The 16,052-nt window shown below is 35.9% G+C and overlaps 1 protein-coding gene across 1 annotated transcript in view; it reads left to right on the forward strand.

The window, feature by feature from the left end:
* Window positions 1-16,052, forward strand: part of CPA6 (carboxypeptidase A6) — a 321,211-nt gene that overhangs the window by 137,258 nt on the left and 167,901 nt on the right. Inside the window, exon 2 of the mRNA XM_082719142.1 lies at window positions 15,001-15,076. Coding sequence (XP_082575268.1) covers window positions 15,001-15,076 — 76 coding nt within the window. The remainder of the gene's footprint in view (window positions 1-15,000; window positions 15,077-16,052) is intronic.

A 16,052-nucleotide genomic window follows, 5' to 3' on the forward strand; every position in this document is an offset into this window, starting at 1 on the left:
CTTCTCTGATCCTTTTTTATATACATTTCCTATGTAATGTATAAAATATTGATAATATGCTATCTTATATTACAATAATAATATGAGGTATTGTTTATGCCTTATGAACCCATCTTTGAAAGTTCTTTCCTTATGCTTTGTAGCTTCTTTTCTTTCTCCCCTCTACCAGAGACTTGTATGGAATAATTGCTACAAAAGTATCTGCTGGGTGAATGCTTTGTTCTCCATTGTGGTAACAGTTTTCTCAGATTGAGTCCTATCTTAAATACTACAAGAAGGACCAAATTGAAGTATCATGTAATGATTTGACACAACACATAGAAAATTCTTGAGATACAGTAAAGGTAATATCTTACTGCAAAAATTAATGGTAGGGTTAAATTTATTGCTTTCTTCCTCTCTGACTTGCAATAATGGGAGAAGAGGAAATTCTCAAGCCTTGCCATAAAAGGCAATTTTAGAAATTTAAAAGATGATGCAATTTACAGAAAGTCAATTTTAATTCAATTTAACAAATATTTATTGACCCTCCTTTATGGGTGAGATATCATGGTCAGTGTTCAACCTCTTGAAAAAATGTCTGTTATAAAGTGAATACATCAGTAAGGCTTTTGGAAGGTGGTGTGTTTCTTTTCTCTGCTGTTAAAATACTGCAGCAACCAAAAAAGAAGAAGAAAGTCATCACTTCCATTTAATCCAAAAGTGAAGTTTAAATCTTTATGTCCTAAGCAAACTGCCACAGGGAGCTTCTTGATGTTCTGAGTACTTTATATTGCAACTATAAACCATGACCAAAGAAAGGAAGAATCTATTTAGCTCTCTAAAGTATTCTCTGCCAACTTGTCTCTTATTTATTGCTTTTTAATGAAATTTTTCATGTGCATCAAAACATAATCTTTCAACAAAGAAAATGCAGCCCTGAGACCCAAGCATTTTATAATATAGAATCTACATGTGAACATTAATTTCTCTAGGTGGGATTATCTAATGGATTTCTTTGTGCTCAGGCATGAGATTTTTTTTAAGTGAACCTACTATTAACTCTTCCATGGGATACAGACTTTCAGAAAATTCAGCAAATATTTTAAACTGTCCTGTTTTTCTTGTGAATAGGAGATGAGTTTTAGCTACTGATTATTATCCTAGTTTTCCCTTCTGAAAGCATACACGGAGTGGGCATCAAAATCAAAGGGGTGTTTTAGAGAAAGGTGTTCAGGGAGGAAAGAAAGAACATGGATGTGTTCTTCCACCTGTGAAGACTGATTTAAAGTGAATTTAGTTATTCCATAGTTTCCTTATCTCATTCCTTAAAAATAACTAAGTAAAATCACTATTATTGTGCAGGGTCCTTTTGGTTACAAGTAGGACAGCTGACTCAAACTGACTCAAACTTGTCTATACAGTAAAATTTTTATATTACATAACAGGAGGTCCAGAGGTAGGACTAGCTTAATTGCTTGATTCAACAAGACTACTGAAGATGCAGGTTCTTTCTTTCTCCCCACTCAACAGTCCACAAAATCTGCTTCACTCTACAGCTCATCCCCTTCCTAATTACAGGCTTCCAGTGGCAAACAGTTATTCATTTCCTTGTTTACATTTGACAGGAAAATGACTGCCCCCCAACCATGAAATAATAATCCTTCCCTTAAATTTGATTTGGCCAATTCATAACACATGTTAATCTCCACACTAACAAAATTTCCTGGGCACTGATTGCTCTGATTGGCTAATCAAGAACCATTCTTAATGAAAGTATGGAGTGAATATCAGAGCAAACCCCTTCTGCTAGGGCTTAAGAAGAGCAAAATAGATTTGGAAGAGCAGTCAACAGCATCCACAATGGTCATCTAGTCTTATACCACTGAAGAAAAGCATTAGATATCCTTTTCTACATCTGGGTAAATTGTGCCTTTAAAAGTATCGAAACTTAAGTGGGTAGGAGAAGAATCAATGAAACAAGATGGGATTGGGAGGGAGACAAACCATAAGTGACTCTTAATCTCACAAAACAAACTGAGGGTTGCTGGGAGCAGGGGGGTTGGGAGAAGGGGGGGTGGGGTTATGGACATTGGGGAGGGTATGTGCTTTGGTGAGTGCTGATTCAGACCTGTACCCCTGGGGATAAAAATACATGTTTATAAAAAATTTAAAAAATTAAAAAAAAAAGAACATTCCATACGAATCATTCCCCCCCCCCAAAAAAAGTATCGAAACTGTGTAACTTGTACCAATAGAGAGAATGCCTATACAGAACTTATTCTGAAATTTCCATTTTTGTTTTATATAAAGTCCTATTTATTAGTAGCTGTTACAAAAAATACCATCTAATGTGTGTGATAAACAGGTGCCAGCCTGAGAAGAGAGGAAATAGCTCCAAATTAAGAAATTGATCAATGGGGGCGCCTGGGTGGCTCAGTGGGTTAAAGCCTCTTCCTTCAGTTCAGGTCATGATCTCAGGGTCCTGGGATCGATCGAGCCCCGCATCGGGCTCTCTGCTCAGCGGGTTGCCTGCTTCCCCCCCCCCCTCTCTCTGCCTAGCTCTCTGCCTACTTGTGATCTCTCTTTCTCTGTCAAATAAATAAATAAAAATCTTTTAAAAAATTAAAACAAAAAAACTGATCAATGATTAGATTCAAATACCCATGGAAAGGTCAAGGAACAACAACAAAAAAAAGGTTAAATAGATCCATAATAAAATAATGTTTTATTGTTTCTAATGTTCACAGTGGAACATACCTGGAGAAGCATAAGCTCTCAACTCTTGAAGTTCTACAGGAGGAGAATATGCTTTTCCTGTAGACATAATAACAGAAGTTACTATGCATTGAGAGTCTCTAACAAGTTAAGCATTTCCCAGATAATATCTCATTGGTACCATGAGTATAAGCCCATCACTGGCAGAAACTGCTATATCCCTAGCACCTACTGCCATACCAGGCACAGATGTAATTTTAACAAATGTCTCTGAATGAAATAAATCTCACAAAAACCTTATGCAACAATATATTGCTGTTTCCTCAGTTTAAGGATTAGGAATCATTGGCTCTAAATGTTTAAGCAATTTGGTCAATTGATAGAGCATGGATTAAAATCCAGCCTTACTCTCTTTTTTTCCCCCTACCTGAAGAGGAACTAGATGGAAGAAGATAAATCCATTGACTTGGAGATCAAATTATTTTTTTATTGTTTAAATATTCTTAGCACTAGTACATTTGTTAGGTTTTAAAAAAAGACATGCTCCAGATACATCAGATGATAGCAGTTTATAGGAAACACAGGAAGAATGGAGACTATTTCCAAACCTGCCTCTGGATCCTAAAAGATCATTTGCAAAGGACAGTGTGTCCAGTGCCTATGATCCCTGCTTGAGAACCTTGCCATGGTGGTAATTGAGCTATTACCTGTGTCTACTGCCTTTGCCCCTGATACTGAAAAATAATTTTTTTTGTTGTTTCGAGTGTAAACTCCCCAAGATCTGACTACATCAGCAGTTAGTCACCGTCAAGTGAAGTAAGCCCAACTGGGCAGGACTCACTTGTCATTACACCTGATCATCCACTGGCTGCCTTTAATTTCAATGTCAAACTAAGTGTGGTTACAGGGGAAGGAGTTACAAGATACCAGGCAAATGATACCTCAAAGGAAGACTGTGACAAGTCAGACATTCTTAAGATATCCAGGATGTCTGCTACAAGTAGTTTCCTCTTAAAAGAATCTTACGCGTTTTATTCAATGTATTAGAGTGTAATAGAACATAGAAGAGGGAGTTGTTTTAGTCAGGAACCCTAAGATATAAATATTGGATAAAGTGAAAATACACAAAAAATTCAAAAACCTCATAGGATCAAACATCTATATAGCCTTTAGTCTGTATTAGTTGTTATTCTAAGCACTGAATATGTGTCCTCCTTTTATCCTCACAATAACCCATGAACTAAGTACCAGGAACCCCAGTCTATAGATAGAGAGGTTGAGGCACAGAGAGGTGAAAAGCATTGCCTGAAGTCCTCCCAGCTAGTGCCAGTATCTTGTCTCCAGGATACGGGCTTTCACCACCCTGTCATTAGTTTTATTAGGTAATTGAACTTTGTAGGAAAAGAGGGAAATTTCCAGATGCCAAACATTTGGAGGCAAAAAGCATCAGCTAACATGCAAAGAAAAAGCTGATACTCTGTACTTCTGGGGGTCAGGACTATGAAAAGGGACTACCAAGTCTGAGGCTGGGATTCCAATGCCTATAACAGGAAGATGTGGAGAGCTTACAAGCAAGTTTATAAAAAGAAAGGGAACTTCAAAGTGTGGTGAAAAACTCCCTATAGATGGAGAAATGGAGGGCGGTTTTAGTCCACTTGAGATTTGGGTGATGGGAGATCACTGGAAAGTAGATACCCCCGGTCTCTACCATGTATGGGTGTGGTCTCCTAATTCACATTCTGCGTGATAGATAAATTGCAATTAAGAGCTACCCTACAACCCAGCAGTCTCACTACTGGGTATTTATCTTAAAGATGCAAATGTAGTTATCTGAAGGGGCACATGCACCCAAATGTTTATAGCAGCAATGTCCACTATACCCAAACTATGGAAAGAACCTAGATAGGTCCATTAACAGATGAATTGATAAAAAACATGTGAGATATATGTATGTGTGTATATATATATATATATATATATATATATATATATGTATATGTATCTATATAAAATGGAATACTATGCAGCATCAGAAGAAATGAAATCTTGCCATTTGCGATGACGTGGATCAACTACACGGTATTACGCTGAGCAAAATAAGTCAATCAGAGAAAGTCAATTATCATATGGTCTCCCTGAGGAATTTGAGATGAGGAATTTGAGAGGCAGAGTGGGGGGCTTGGAGGATAGGGAAGGAAAAAAATAAAACAAGATGGGATTGGGAAGGAAACAAACCATAAGAGACTCTTAATCTTACAAAACAAACTGAGGGTTGCTGGGGGAAGGGGGTATGTGGAGAGGGTGGTTGGGTTATGGACATTGAGGAGGGTATGTGCTATCGTGAGTGCTGTGCAATGTGTAAAAGCCTGACGATTCACAAACCTGTACCCCTGGGGCAAATAATACATATAAATAAACATATAATATGTTAATAAAAATAATTAATGAAAAAAGAAAAAAAAACATAAACCTATCTATAGACTCCTCAAGACAAGCTAAGCTTCATACCACCCTATAGAGACACTTTCACATGACTCCCATAGAATAAACCAAAATGTATTGAGTTCTTGTTCATACAGAGTTTAGAGCTTACTAAGAAATAAGTCACTAAACATGGGCGCCTGGGTGGCTCAGTGGATTAAGCCACTGCCTTCGGCTCAGGTCATGATCTCAGGGTCCTGGGATCGAGTCCCACATCGGGCTCTCTGCTTGGCAGGGAGCCTGCTTCTCTCTCTCTCTCTCTCTGCCTGCCTCTCTGTCTACTTACGATCTCTCTCTGTCAAATAAATAAATAAAATCTTTAAAAAAAAAAAAAGAAAGAAAGAAATAAGTCACTAAACAAATTACAGTGAGTTCAATGAGTGTTGTGATGTATGCAAAGATAGGAGAATTTAGAAACAAAGTGACTAAAGTCATTCAAATATCAAGGAATGACTAAGGACATAGCCATTAAGCTATCATCTTCAGTGTATTTATTAGTTTACTAGGGCTATGGTAACAAAGTATTGCAGACTGGGTGATTTAAGCCATAGGAACTTATTTTCTCACAGTTCTGGCACTGGAAGTCCGAGAGCATGGTGTCAGCACAGTTGATTTCTTCTGAGGCCTTTCTTCTTAGTTTGCAGATGGCCGTCTTTTCCTTGTATCTTCATGGTGTTTTCCCTTTGTGCAGTTTTGTGCCCCAACTCCCTCCTTTTGTAAGAATACAAGTCCAACAGGATTAGGGGTCAAACCAATGATCTCATTTTAACTTAATTACTTCTTTAAAGATCTTATCTCCTAATAGATTCACATTCAGAGTTACTGAAGTTTAGGACTTCAGCATATGATTTTTTAATTAACATATAATGTATTATTTATTTCAGGGGTACAGGTCTGTGATTCTTCAGTCTTACACAATTCACAGCACTCACCATGGCATATACAACATAGAATTTTGAAAGAACCCAACTCAGATAACCACTTAGATATAATATATAACAAAAAATCTAGGTGATTTTAAGAAAACATGGAGCAAAAAAGAAAAACATGGGAGGAGGACTGAAAAAATATATCTTGTTCGGGGGGGGGGGAAATACAAAGACTTAATTCTAGACATGAAGTACGTTAAAATAAGTTTGCAAAACTTGTAAGAATTCACTAAACAAATAGACATAAGATGCATAGCTTGCAAACTACTAGGTAAAAATTGGCAGAGAACTGACTCCAAGAAAGAAGGAAAGGAGAGAAGGCAAGAACCCATAACAAATAAAAAATAAAAACCACACATGTATACATGTTCTAATACTAGATAATGTATGTGCCTTACATTTTTATGCATATTAAGTTTACATTACAAAAAAGAGGGATGCCTGGGTGACTCATTTGGTTGAGCATTTTGGCTTGGGTCATGATCTCAGTGTAGAGAACCCTGAGTGGGGCTCTATGATGATGTTGGAGCCTGCTTGAGATTCTCTGTCTGCCACTCTCTGGGTCCCCCACTCCACCGTGCTTGTGCTAGCTCAAAAAAACCACCAAATACAAAAACCACACATAATTAGGTAATATAAATAATGTGAATAAATAAAATTCTCTAGTTAAAAGTGAGAAAAATCTTATTAAATTTTTAAAAATTTAATCTAGCCTTATGATGTCTCCAAGAAACTCATCTGTTAAAAAAAAAAAAAGAAAAAAAAAACATAACAAAGACCTAGGCAAAACTGCCCCAGCCAGTCATTTGGCAAAAAAGGAATTTAAACAGCATTAAATGAGCTATAGAAGTATTTTTCTAGAGAGATTTTAGGATAAAAGCTTTAGTCCATCTAGAAGATACACTAGTCATGAACTTATATATATCTACAAATCATCAAAATATGTGACTTAGGAGTTTTTAAATTAAACTGACAAATCTCAAATCACAAAAGATATATTAATATTCTATAAAACATTGTCAAATTTGGGCGCCTGGGTGACTCACAGGGCCTCTGCCTTCAGCTCAGGTCATGATGTGGGTCATGGGATCAAGGCCTGCATTGGTCTCTCTGCTCAGCAGGGAGCCTTCTTCCCCTCTCTGTCTCTGCCTGCCTCTCTGCCTACTTGTGACCTCTCTCTCTGTCAAATAAATAAATAAAATCTTTAAAAAATAAAAAAAATAAAAAATTGTCAAATTTGACAATAAGGAAAGAAGATTTAAATAGCATAATTAAACATACTAAAAGGAATATATAGAATTTAACATTTCTCAAAATAACTCTTCACTATGGAGAAACTAAAAATGGCAATTATCCCATTTGTAATTGTGTCAAAAATAACAAAATGCCTATAAATCAAGTTAACCAAGGAGGTAAAAGGTATATATAGAAAACTATAAGACATTAATGAAAGAATTTGAGTAAGACACAAATAAGTGGAAAGACATTCTATGTTGATGGATTGGAAGGTTTAATATTGTCAAAATGTCCATACTTCCCAAAGCTGGCTACAGATTCAGTGCAATCCCTATCAAAATACCAATGGCATTTTTCACAGAAATAGAATTAAAAAAATCTAAACATTATATGAACTGAGACCTCAAAGAGCTAAAGTAATTTCAAGAAATAAGAACAAAGCTGGAGGCATCAGACTCCCTGATTTCAACGTGTAACACAAAGCTGTAGGAATCAAAACAGCATGGTATTGGCATAAAAACAGACACCTACATCAAAGGGACAAAATAGAGCACCCAGAAATAACCTACATATATATGTCAATCAATAATGAGAAAATAACCAAGAATATACAATGAGGAAAGGGCCATCTCTTCCATAAATAGTGTAGGGAAAATTGGACCATTACCTTACACTATACATGAAAATTAACTCAAATGAATTAAAGATGTAAATGTTGGTCCTGAAATCATAAGACTCCTGAAAGAAAACCTAGACAGTAAGACAAAGGTCTTGCTGATGATTTTTTAAATCTGATCCCAAAAGCAAAAACAAAGGGGGGTTACATCAAATGGAGCTTCTGCACAGTAAAGAAAATCATCAACAAAATGAAAAGTCAACCTACCAAGTGGGAGAAATATATTTGCAAACCACCTGTCCCATGAGTAGCTAGTATGCAAACCATAAAAAATTCATACATTTCAGTGGCCAAACACTAAAAATGGGCAGAAAATCTAGATACATTTTCCAAAGAAGATATACAGATAGCCAACAAGCACATGAAAAGTGCTTAACATCATTAATCATCAGGGTAATGCAAATCAAAACCAAAATGAAATTTCACCCCCTTTCTGTTAGAACGACTTTTATCAAAAAGTGTTGGCAAGGATGTGGAAAAAAGGAAGCCCTTGCGTGCTGTTTGGGGAGTATAAATTGATACAAGCGCTATGGGAAATAATATGGAGGTTCTTCTAAAAAGTATAGCTACCATATATATGATCCAGCAATTCTACTTCTGAGTGTTTATCAAGAGAAGAAACACTAACTCAAAAAGATATCTGCAGGGGCGCCTGGGTGGCTCAGTGGGTTAAGCCGCTGCTTTCGACTCAGGTCATGATCTCAGGGTCCTGGGATCGAGTCCCGCATCGGGCTCTCTGCTCAGCAGGGAGCCTGCTTCCTCCTCTCTCTCTCTCTCTGCCTGCCTCTGCCTACTTGTGATCTCTCTCTGTCAAATAAATAAATAAAATCTTTAAAAAAAAAAAAGATATCTGCATGCCATGTTTACTGCAGCATTATTTATATGCAATAACCAAGATATTGAAACAGCCCAGGAACCATCAGTGAGTGAATGGATGATCTTGCTATTTGTGATGAGAATGAAGTCTGAGGGCTTTGTATTAAGTGAAATAAGTCATAGAAAGACAAACACTTTAATCTTACTCATATATAAAGCCTTAAAAAAAAAAAAAAAAAAGAACAGATTGGTGGCTATCAGAGACAAGTGATGGGGTGTGGGAGAAATGGGTAACTTTTTTTTAATTTAAGTATGTTGAATTACAAAACCCTGAAATCACCTGCTATCATATCACTAGATCTGAATATCAATAAAAATATTCCCTATTAAAACATGAGTAACAAAGTAGATCTAAAGAAAGAAGTACATAATACATAAAGATAGAATTTATTCATAAAGATAGAATTCATAAAGATAGAAATGATGATATATATACACATACACACAAATATAACATCAATAAAAGCAATGATGTTTTTAAAATTTTTTATTTTTTTAATTTCTTTTCAGTGTACCAGAATTTATTGTTTATGCACCACACCCAGTGCTCCATGCAATACATGCCCTCCATAATACCCACCAATAGGCTCACCCAAATTCCACCCTCCACTTCAAAACCCTCAGATTGTTTTGCGGAGTCCATAGTCTCTCATGGTTCATCTCCCCCTCCAATTTCCCCCAGCTCCCTTCTCTCCATCTCCCCATGTCCTCGGTGTTATTTCTTACACTCCACAAATAAATGATACCCTATGATAATTTACTCTCTCTGCTTGACTTATTTTACTCAGCCTAATCTCTTCCAGTCCTGTCCATGTTGATACAAAAGTTGGGTATTCATACTTTTTTTTTTTTTGGAGGTAAAAATGAATCATTTATTTAAAGGTTTTAAAAAATTGGGGTATATAAAATTTCTGATTATTACAAAGATTGCAAAATATTCATTTTTAGAATAGATTTAATGTCATATATGTACACATCTAAAAATTATTTTAATAGATATATTGAAAGCAATAACATATATATATATACAATTATATACATATGTGTTTTTTTAATATATACTAAGACTAACGTCTTACAAGGGAAATTCACATTATATTAGTCCTAATAACATTACATGAGGGATCTTTGAACTCAAAACATTAATAATTGATTATTTTAATATACTACATAATGTCCTATAAATGAAAGATTATTATATGTAATTGTAGTCATATATATAATAGTTTAGGTAGTATACTAAATCTCCCTGGCTGCTCAGGAGTTTTCACTTGCATATTTTTTTAATTTATTTTCAGCATAACAGTATTCATTATTTTTGCACCACACCCAGTGTTCCATGCAATCAGTGCCCTCTCTAATATCCACCACCTGGTTCCCCCAAAACTCCACCCCCCTGCCGCTTCAAACCCCTCAGATTGTTTTTCAGAGTCCATAGTCTCTCATGGCTCACCTCCCCTTCCAATTTCCCTCAACTCCCTTCTCCTCTCCATCTCCCCTTGTCCCCCGTGCTATTCATACTTTCTGATGGAGGCATAATACTCCATAGAGTATATGGACCACATCTTCCTTATTCATTCATCCGTTGAAGGGTATCTTGGTTCTTTCCACAGTTTGGCGACCATGGCCATTGCTAAAGCAATGAGCTTTAAAAGTAAAAAAAATCATTGAAAAGTCTGAATAAAGAATTTACATTTAAAATCCCAAATAACATTAGGGCATAAAGGGGGGGCAAAGATACAGATAAAGATAAGATGTTTTAAGTTATAAGACATTTTAATTGTTATAATTTATATAAAAAAATGGATGGTTTTCCAGGAAGTGTAAATTACCAAAATTAACTCCAAAAGCCTGGAAGAAAACTGAATAGACCACAAAGTAATTTAGAAGGTAGATATCTAAACCCCAACTGCAAAAAAAAGTGAAGAGTTCATCCCACCTTGAATAATTTTATGGATGTAGTCTACAAAACAATCAGGGACATAGTTTCTGTGTCATTCAATTTGTTGAGGCATATTACAAAGGTGGGAAATTTCAAATTCCATGATGATAGCTTAATGCAGATATCAAAAATCAAACAAGGGTGATTCAAATAACTATTTTTGGTTTATAAAAAGTTTATTTTTTAAAATGTCTCTCTTATGAATATAGGCATGAACTCCAAAATAAGGTACTGACAAATGGAAATCCAGCCATTTATTTTAAAAAGTGTTTTAAAAGTTGTGTTAAGTAAAAAATAAATGTTAAGTAAAAAATAAATGTTAAGTAAAAAAATAAAAGCAAATTAGTGTTACAAAATGCTGTGAAAGCATCGTGTGAGTGTGCACTTGTGTAAATGTAAAAGAGTCAGGAATGGGTCACAAAAAATAAGGAATGGCCACTAGAGGACAATGGGAGGTTTGGTGTGAAAGAGAACTGGGAGGGGAACTTTATTTTGTATCTGCAGTAATATTTTCATTTTTACAAGCATAGATTTATAAACTGGTTCTGTAATTTGCAAAGAAATTTAGAGTTTAATAATGGAATCAAATAGTGAAAGTTCGTGCCAAGACCCAGAGGGCAAAATCTGGAGGTTCAGATCTTTGTCTTTCCAAAGAAGTCTGAGAACTCTCCAACTGCCCATAAAACACATTCTTCTGTAAGTATTGCAGTCAAGACATAGCAATAAATATGGCAGGCATTGGCTTTGAGCAGCATAGTCTTAGAATTTTAAAACGCGAGTTAGTTTATTGCCCACTCCTTTGATGAGTATACTGAAGCCCAGACAGATTGTAAAAGGTTAGAGAAGGCGCTCTCTTGCCAAATACTCTTCTCTGGGTGCATATGTTCTCCTTATGCATTTAACAATACTCTTTAAATTGATTAAACGTGTTTAATAGGGCATTCATGTGGTTGCTACTATGCACTGGGATCAGTAATCAACTTGCAACCTGGTGCTAGCATTATAGCAACATAACCTTAATTGTCCTGTAAGGCAAGAGGATAAAATTTAGGTGTATCATGAGTGAATACAGAATTACTGGGTGATTAGTTATCTGGAATATTCTTCATTTATATAACATCCTTAAATGGTGATTTAAAAGATCTATGCTCCCTATGAAAATGTTACATAGGTTCCCACTGAAGTATCTGATTTACAAAAACATACACATACGAGCAGCTGCTTGCCGTTAGCTCCCTAAATTTAACCCTTATGCAGATCTTTGATTCTCTCAACTTAATCCCAAAGGGTAGCCAAAGGGCCTTAAATTGATGTTGCCACCTAGCGGTTGAAAAAAAACGCATCATTTATTAGGAGCGCCTCTCCATTCACCTTTGATGTGCATAGCTAGTTTATCTCCGAGTTCCAGGAGCCACTGTACTTGCTGAAACCTTCCTGTTCATAGTACTGAATTACTGTTCGCCACTTAAAAAAAAAAAAAAAAAAAAAGACTAGCTAGCTATCAGGTCTAGGGAGAGAAAGTTTTCTGTTTGATAGAACAAATGGGGCATTTGGAGGGTATTTGGTTTTGCATGCTGAATAGGGTACTCTTGTTGGTTTTGGTTACTGGTTAGTCTAATAAAATTTATGGATTTACAAAATACATTACATGGATTTTCCTAAATAAATTTCCTTATTCTCTTTTCTCTGATAAGGAATCAAATATTAATAAACACATTTCTCAAGTCACACCTGAGAATTTCTACAAGTTGTGATGTGAACTTTTTGTGATAAAAGTGACAAACATGGGCTTGAGTAATCACTTTCAGAGGTAAATTATCCTAGGCATGGTCACCTTTTATCGTATACTCACAGAACAGGAACTAATTACCACGTTGAATTATCGTCATTTAAAAAAAAAAGATCTTCCTATGACTGAAACAGCTACAGATTGCATTCTTTGCACTCTTGAGGAGCTGATATGGTCGCAGATGGAGGTTTTTTCAGCAAGCTGTCAAGTGATCCATCCTTCAGAAACAACTGTATCACCCAGCAGAGTTGCCTTTCTCTGCCAAGAATTATATTGGGGCAGGTGGGAGAGGCCAGGATATGATGAATCCAGGAAAAATAAAGGACAGAGAACTGTGTACCAGAAATGAAAAAGAAAAAAGGTGTAAATTACACTTAGATTCTGAAGATCATATTTGGAGTTCTTTCACAGTGGCTTGATGATTTTGTTCCTTGCCACTACTTTCTTTTATTCTTTCTGGAAAAATAGACTTCATGGCATTGATGCTGAAGGGCGCTTTTGTGTGATTTTGAGGAAACTAAAATGACCTGTTAGGATAGTGCCCAGAGCATACTAAATTATCAACAAGCCAAGGGCCTTTAGATGCATAGATAAAGAAGATAAAACAGCATCATTTGAAATAACAAAGCTAAAGTGATTGGAAATGAATGCATAGCCTTAACCAATAATTTACAACAAATCTGGAAGTCTCCCTTGGGATTCAATGACTTTCATATTAATCTTATCTAGCCTTGGATACTGCTATTCATCTAAGTAGTAAAACCATGGAAAAGTATGCATATTCCATTCTTACTCCAGTATACCTTTGAGGTTGAAGAGATAAGTTGTGAGTGAACTGCTAGAGTTTTTGTGGGTGCTCTCTGTGTGTGTCTTTCTTTGTGTAGTATTAATAATCTATTTTATCTTCAGTCATTGTAAAATGCTGTAGAGGGTTATGAAAAATATTCCTGTTCCACTCTATTTAGTACAGGGAACTCTTACATTTCCTCTAGAAACCAATTGTCCTCAATGATCTCCTTTATACCAATCTATTAATAAATACTTAATAACTGCACTCTATGCAAAACATATTAGGATACTAATCTTATACTCTATGCAAAACACATTGAACCAGTTTTGCTTAGTATGTACTAGAGCTTGCTTTCCAACCTGTCCACATCATGACATAACTACAAATAATAACTGCTGTCTAACACACCTTTGGGGGAAGTCACCACTATAGAGAACTCTCTGGCAGATAGCATGACTCATCCAGTCTTCTTAGACAATCCAAGATCTTTACTGAAATAAATTTTAAAGTGTTCAGATATAATTTCAGCTGTGGCACAATTTTAAGCGGTAAAATAATTTAAATTTTTATCACTTAAAAATTTTTATAGCCATTGATATCTTGTGGGACACATGAAACTGTTGGTGGCCCTCCAGTCTGGCCCCGTATGCACTTGGGGAGCTCTGTACTACAGAAATAAGATGGCCAATAGAGATGAGCTTATCTTTACTGTTCTCAGTGTAGGAAGAATCTGAACCAGCACTTTTCCATAGTATATAGATTTCATATGGTCTCTTATTGAAAGTCACATTCCTTTTCAGCACTATTTTTTTTTAAGATTTTATTCATTTATTTGAGAGAGAGAGAGAACATGAGAGGGGAGATGATAAGAGGGAGAAGCAGACTCCCCATGAACCTGGGAGCCCACTGTGGGACTCAATCCCAGGACTCTGGGATCATGACCTGAATGGAAGGCAGTCGCCCAACCAAATGAGCCACCCAGGCGCCTCTTCATCATTAAGTTTTTAAAAAGAGTGTGTTAACTCCTATCATCAGAAGTTTCTTATTTGGTATCTGCTCTCAGCTCTTCATAAAAGTCCTTGTCCCTGTCACCATTGTTCCTGTGTTTTTGGCCTTTCTCTGCTTAAGTTTGAATATTTAATCTTTAAAAACTGATGGAAAAACCAATAATCTTAAGGCAGGGGAAAAATGACCAATATGGGGCTCCTGGGTGGCTCAGTCAGTTAAGCCTCCGACTCTTGATTTCAGCTCAGGTCATGATCTCAGGATCATGAGATCAGGCTCCATGATCAACAGGAAGTCTGCTTGAGATCCTCTCCCTCTCCCTACTCCCTTCCCCCTTTCTCTCTCTCTCTCAAATAAATAAATGAATCTTATAAAACAACAACAAAAATGTGAGCTGAGAATAAAAATAACTGGTTAAAATACCTGGTGGTCCAAGTATTGCTGGTATTGGTTCAGCCCATTGTTATGCTATTACTCTTCCTAACTGCAAAGTTAGTTTTTTTAAAAGGTAAACATATAAAGCTGACTAAATCCTTCCTTTTGAAAGGTAAATAACACCATTTTCCCCCTATCTTATAGTGATAAGGTCATTAGACTTACTCCCAATACGGAAGAAGAAGCAAATGCACTCAAGAAAATATACCACCAACTTAAGGTAAGGAGTCTCCAATCACTTATCCTTTAAGCCTATAGAGTGTTTACAGGGCTTTGCTGATGGGAGTTGAATAAGTGGAATTAATTAGCCAAGGGGGAAAAATGCTAAGCAATGACTTGAAAGAGCTTTTAAAGGATAAGTTAAAGTTACTCAAAAGATGATATATCTTATCCATTATCTATTTATGACTTCATTTATTTTTTCATCTCCCTTAGTAGCATGTAAGCTTCATGAGAGAACTTTTTGTACACTTCTCTCATTGCTGTGATGGTAGTGTCAGGAATATCCTACAAGTTCAGTAAATGTTTTTTGCTGTTTTTAATGAATGAGTGAATTTCATTTACAATTTTCCAGAGTTCACTTTTCCTTCTTAAAATTTTCCTGATGATAATCTATACTTCCATTTTAATTAGATTCAAGCAGAAGTGAATTGAGGAAAAGAAAAGAAATTCAAGTTAATTAATTTTTGTATGTTTCAGTGGGTCTGATAAGAAAATTCTGTTGGCAGAGGTTGAAGGACTCTGATTATTCAATCTTGGGTGAATTTTGTGGGATTTAGAGATAGAGAATTTCTTATCTGCCTAATACTGCATATACTTGAGTGTTAGCTTTAGTTAGAAACTTATGATGAAAGGTGTAGTGATGGGCTCTTTTCTAGGCCTACAAAGGACAGAGGCAGAGCCATAAAATATGGGTGGTTTAGCTTCTTTTTAATGGCTAGCAAAACATTACCAAGAAGGCCTCCTTAAACTCCAAAATGAGATAGAAAAATGTGTGTCCTAAATATCTGTAGGACAGTCCTACCTAGAGAAGATGTTAGTAGGAAAAGAGAGAAGGGATAGTCTCAGTGGCTTCTGGAGATATTTGTAATTATCAGATTTTTGTAATTATTGTTGGCTTGATTTTTCTCTTTGACATCTTTCCTTCAAATATTGAATGTACTTATAAATGAAGTATGGAACTTGGAATTTATTCA

This window comes from Mustela nivalis (genome assembly GCF_964662115.1).
Source record: "Mustela nivalis genome assembly, chromosome: 2".
Classification (NCBI taxonomy): Eukaryota; Metazoa; Chordata; class Mammalia; order Carnivora; family Mustelidae; genus Mustela; species Mustela nivalis.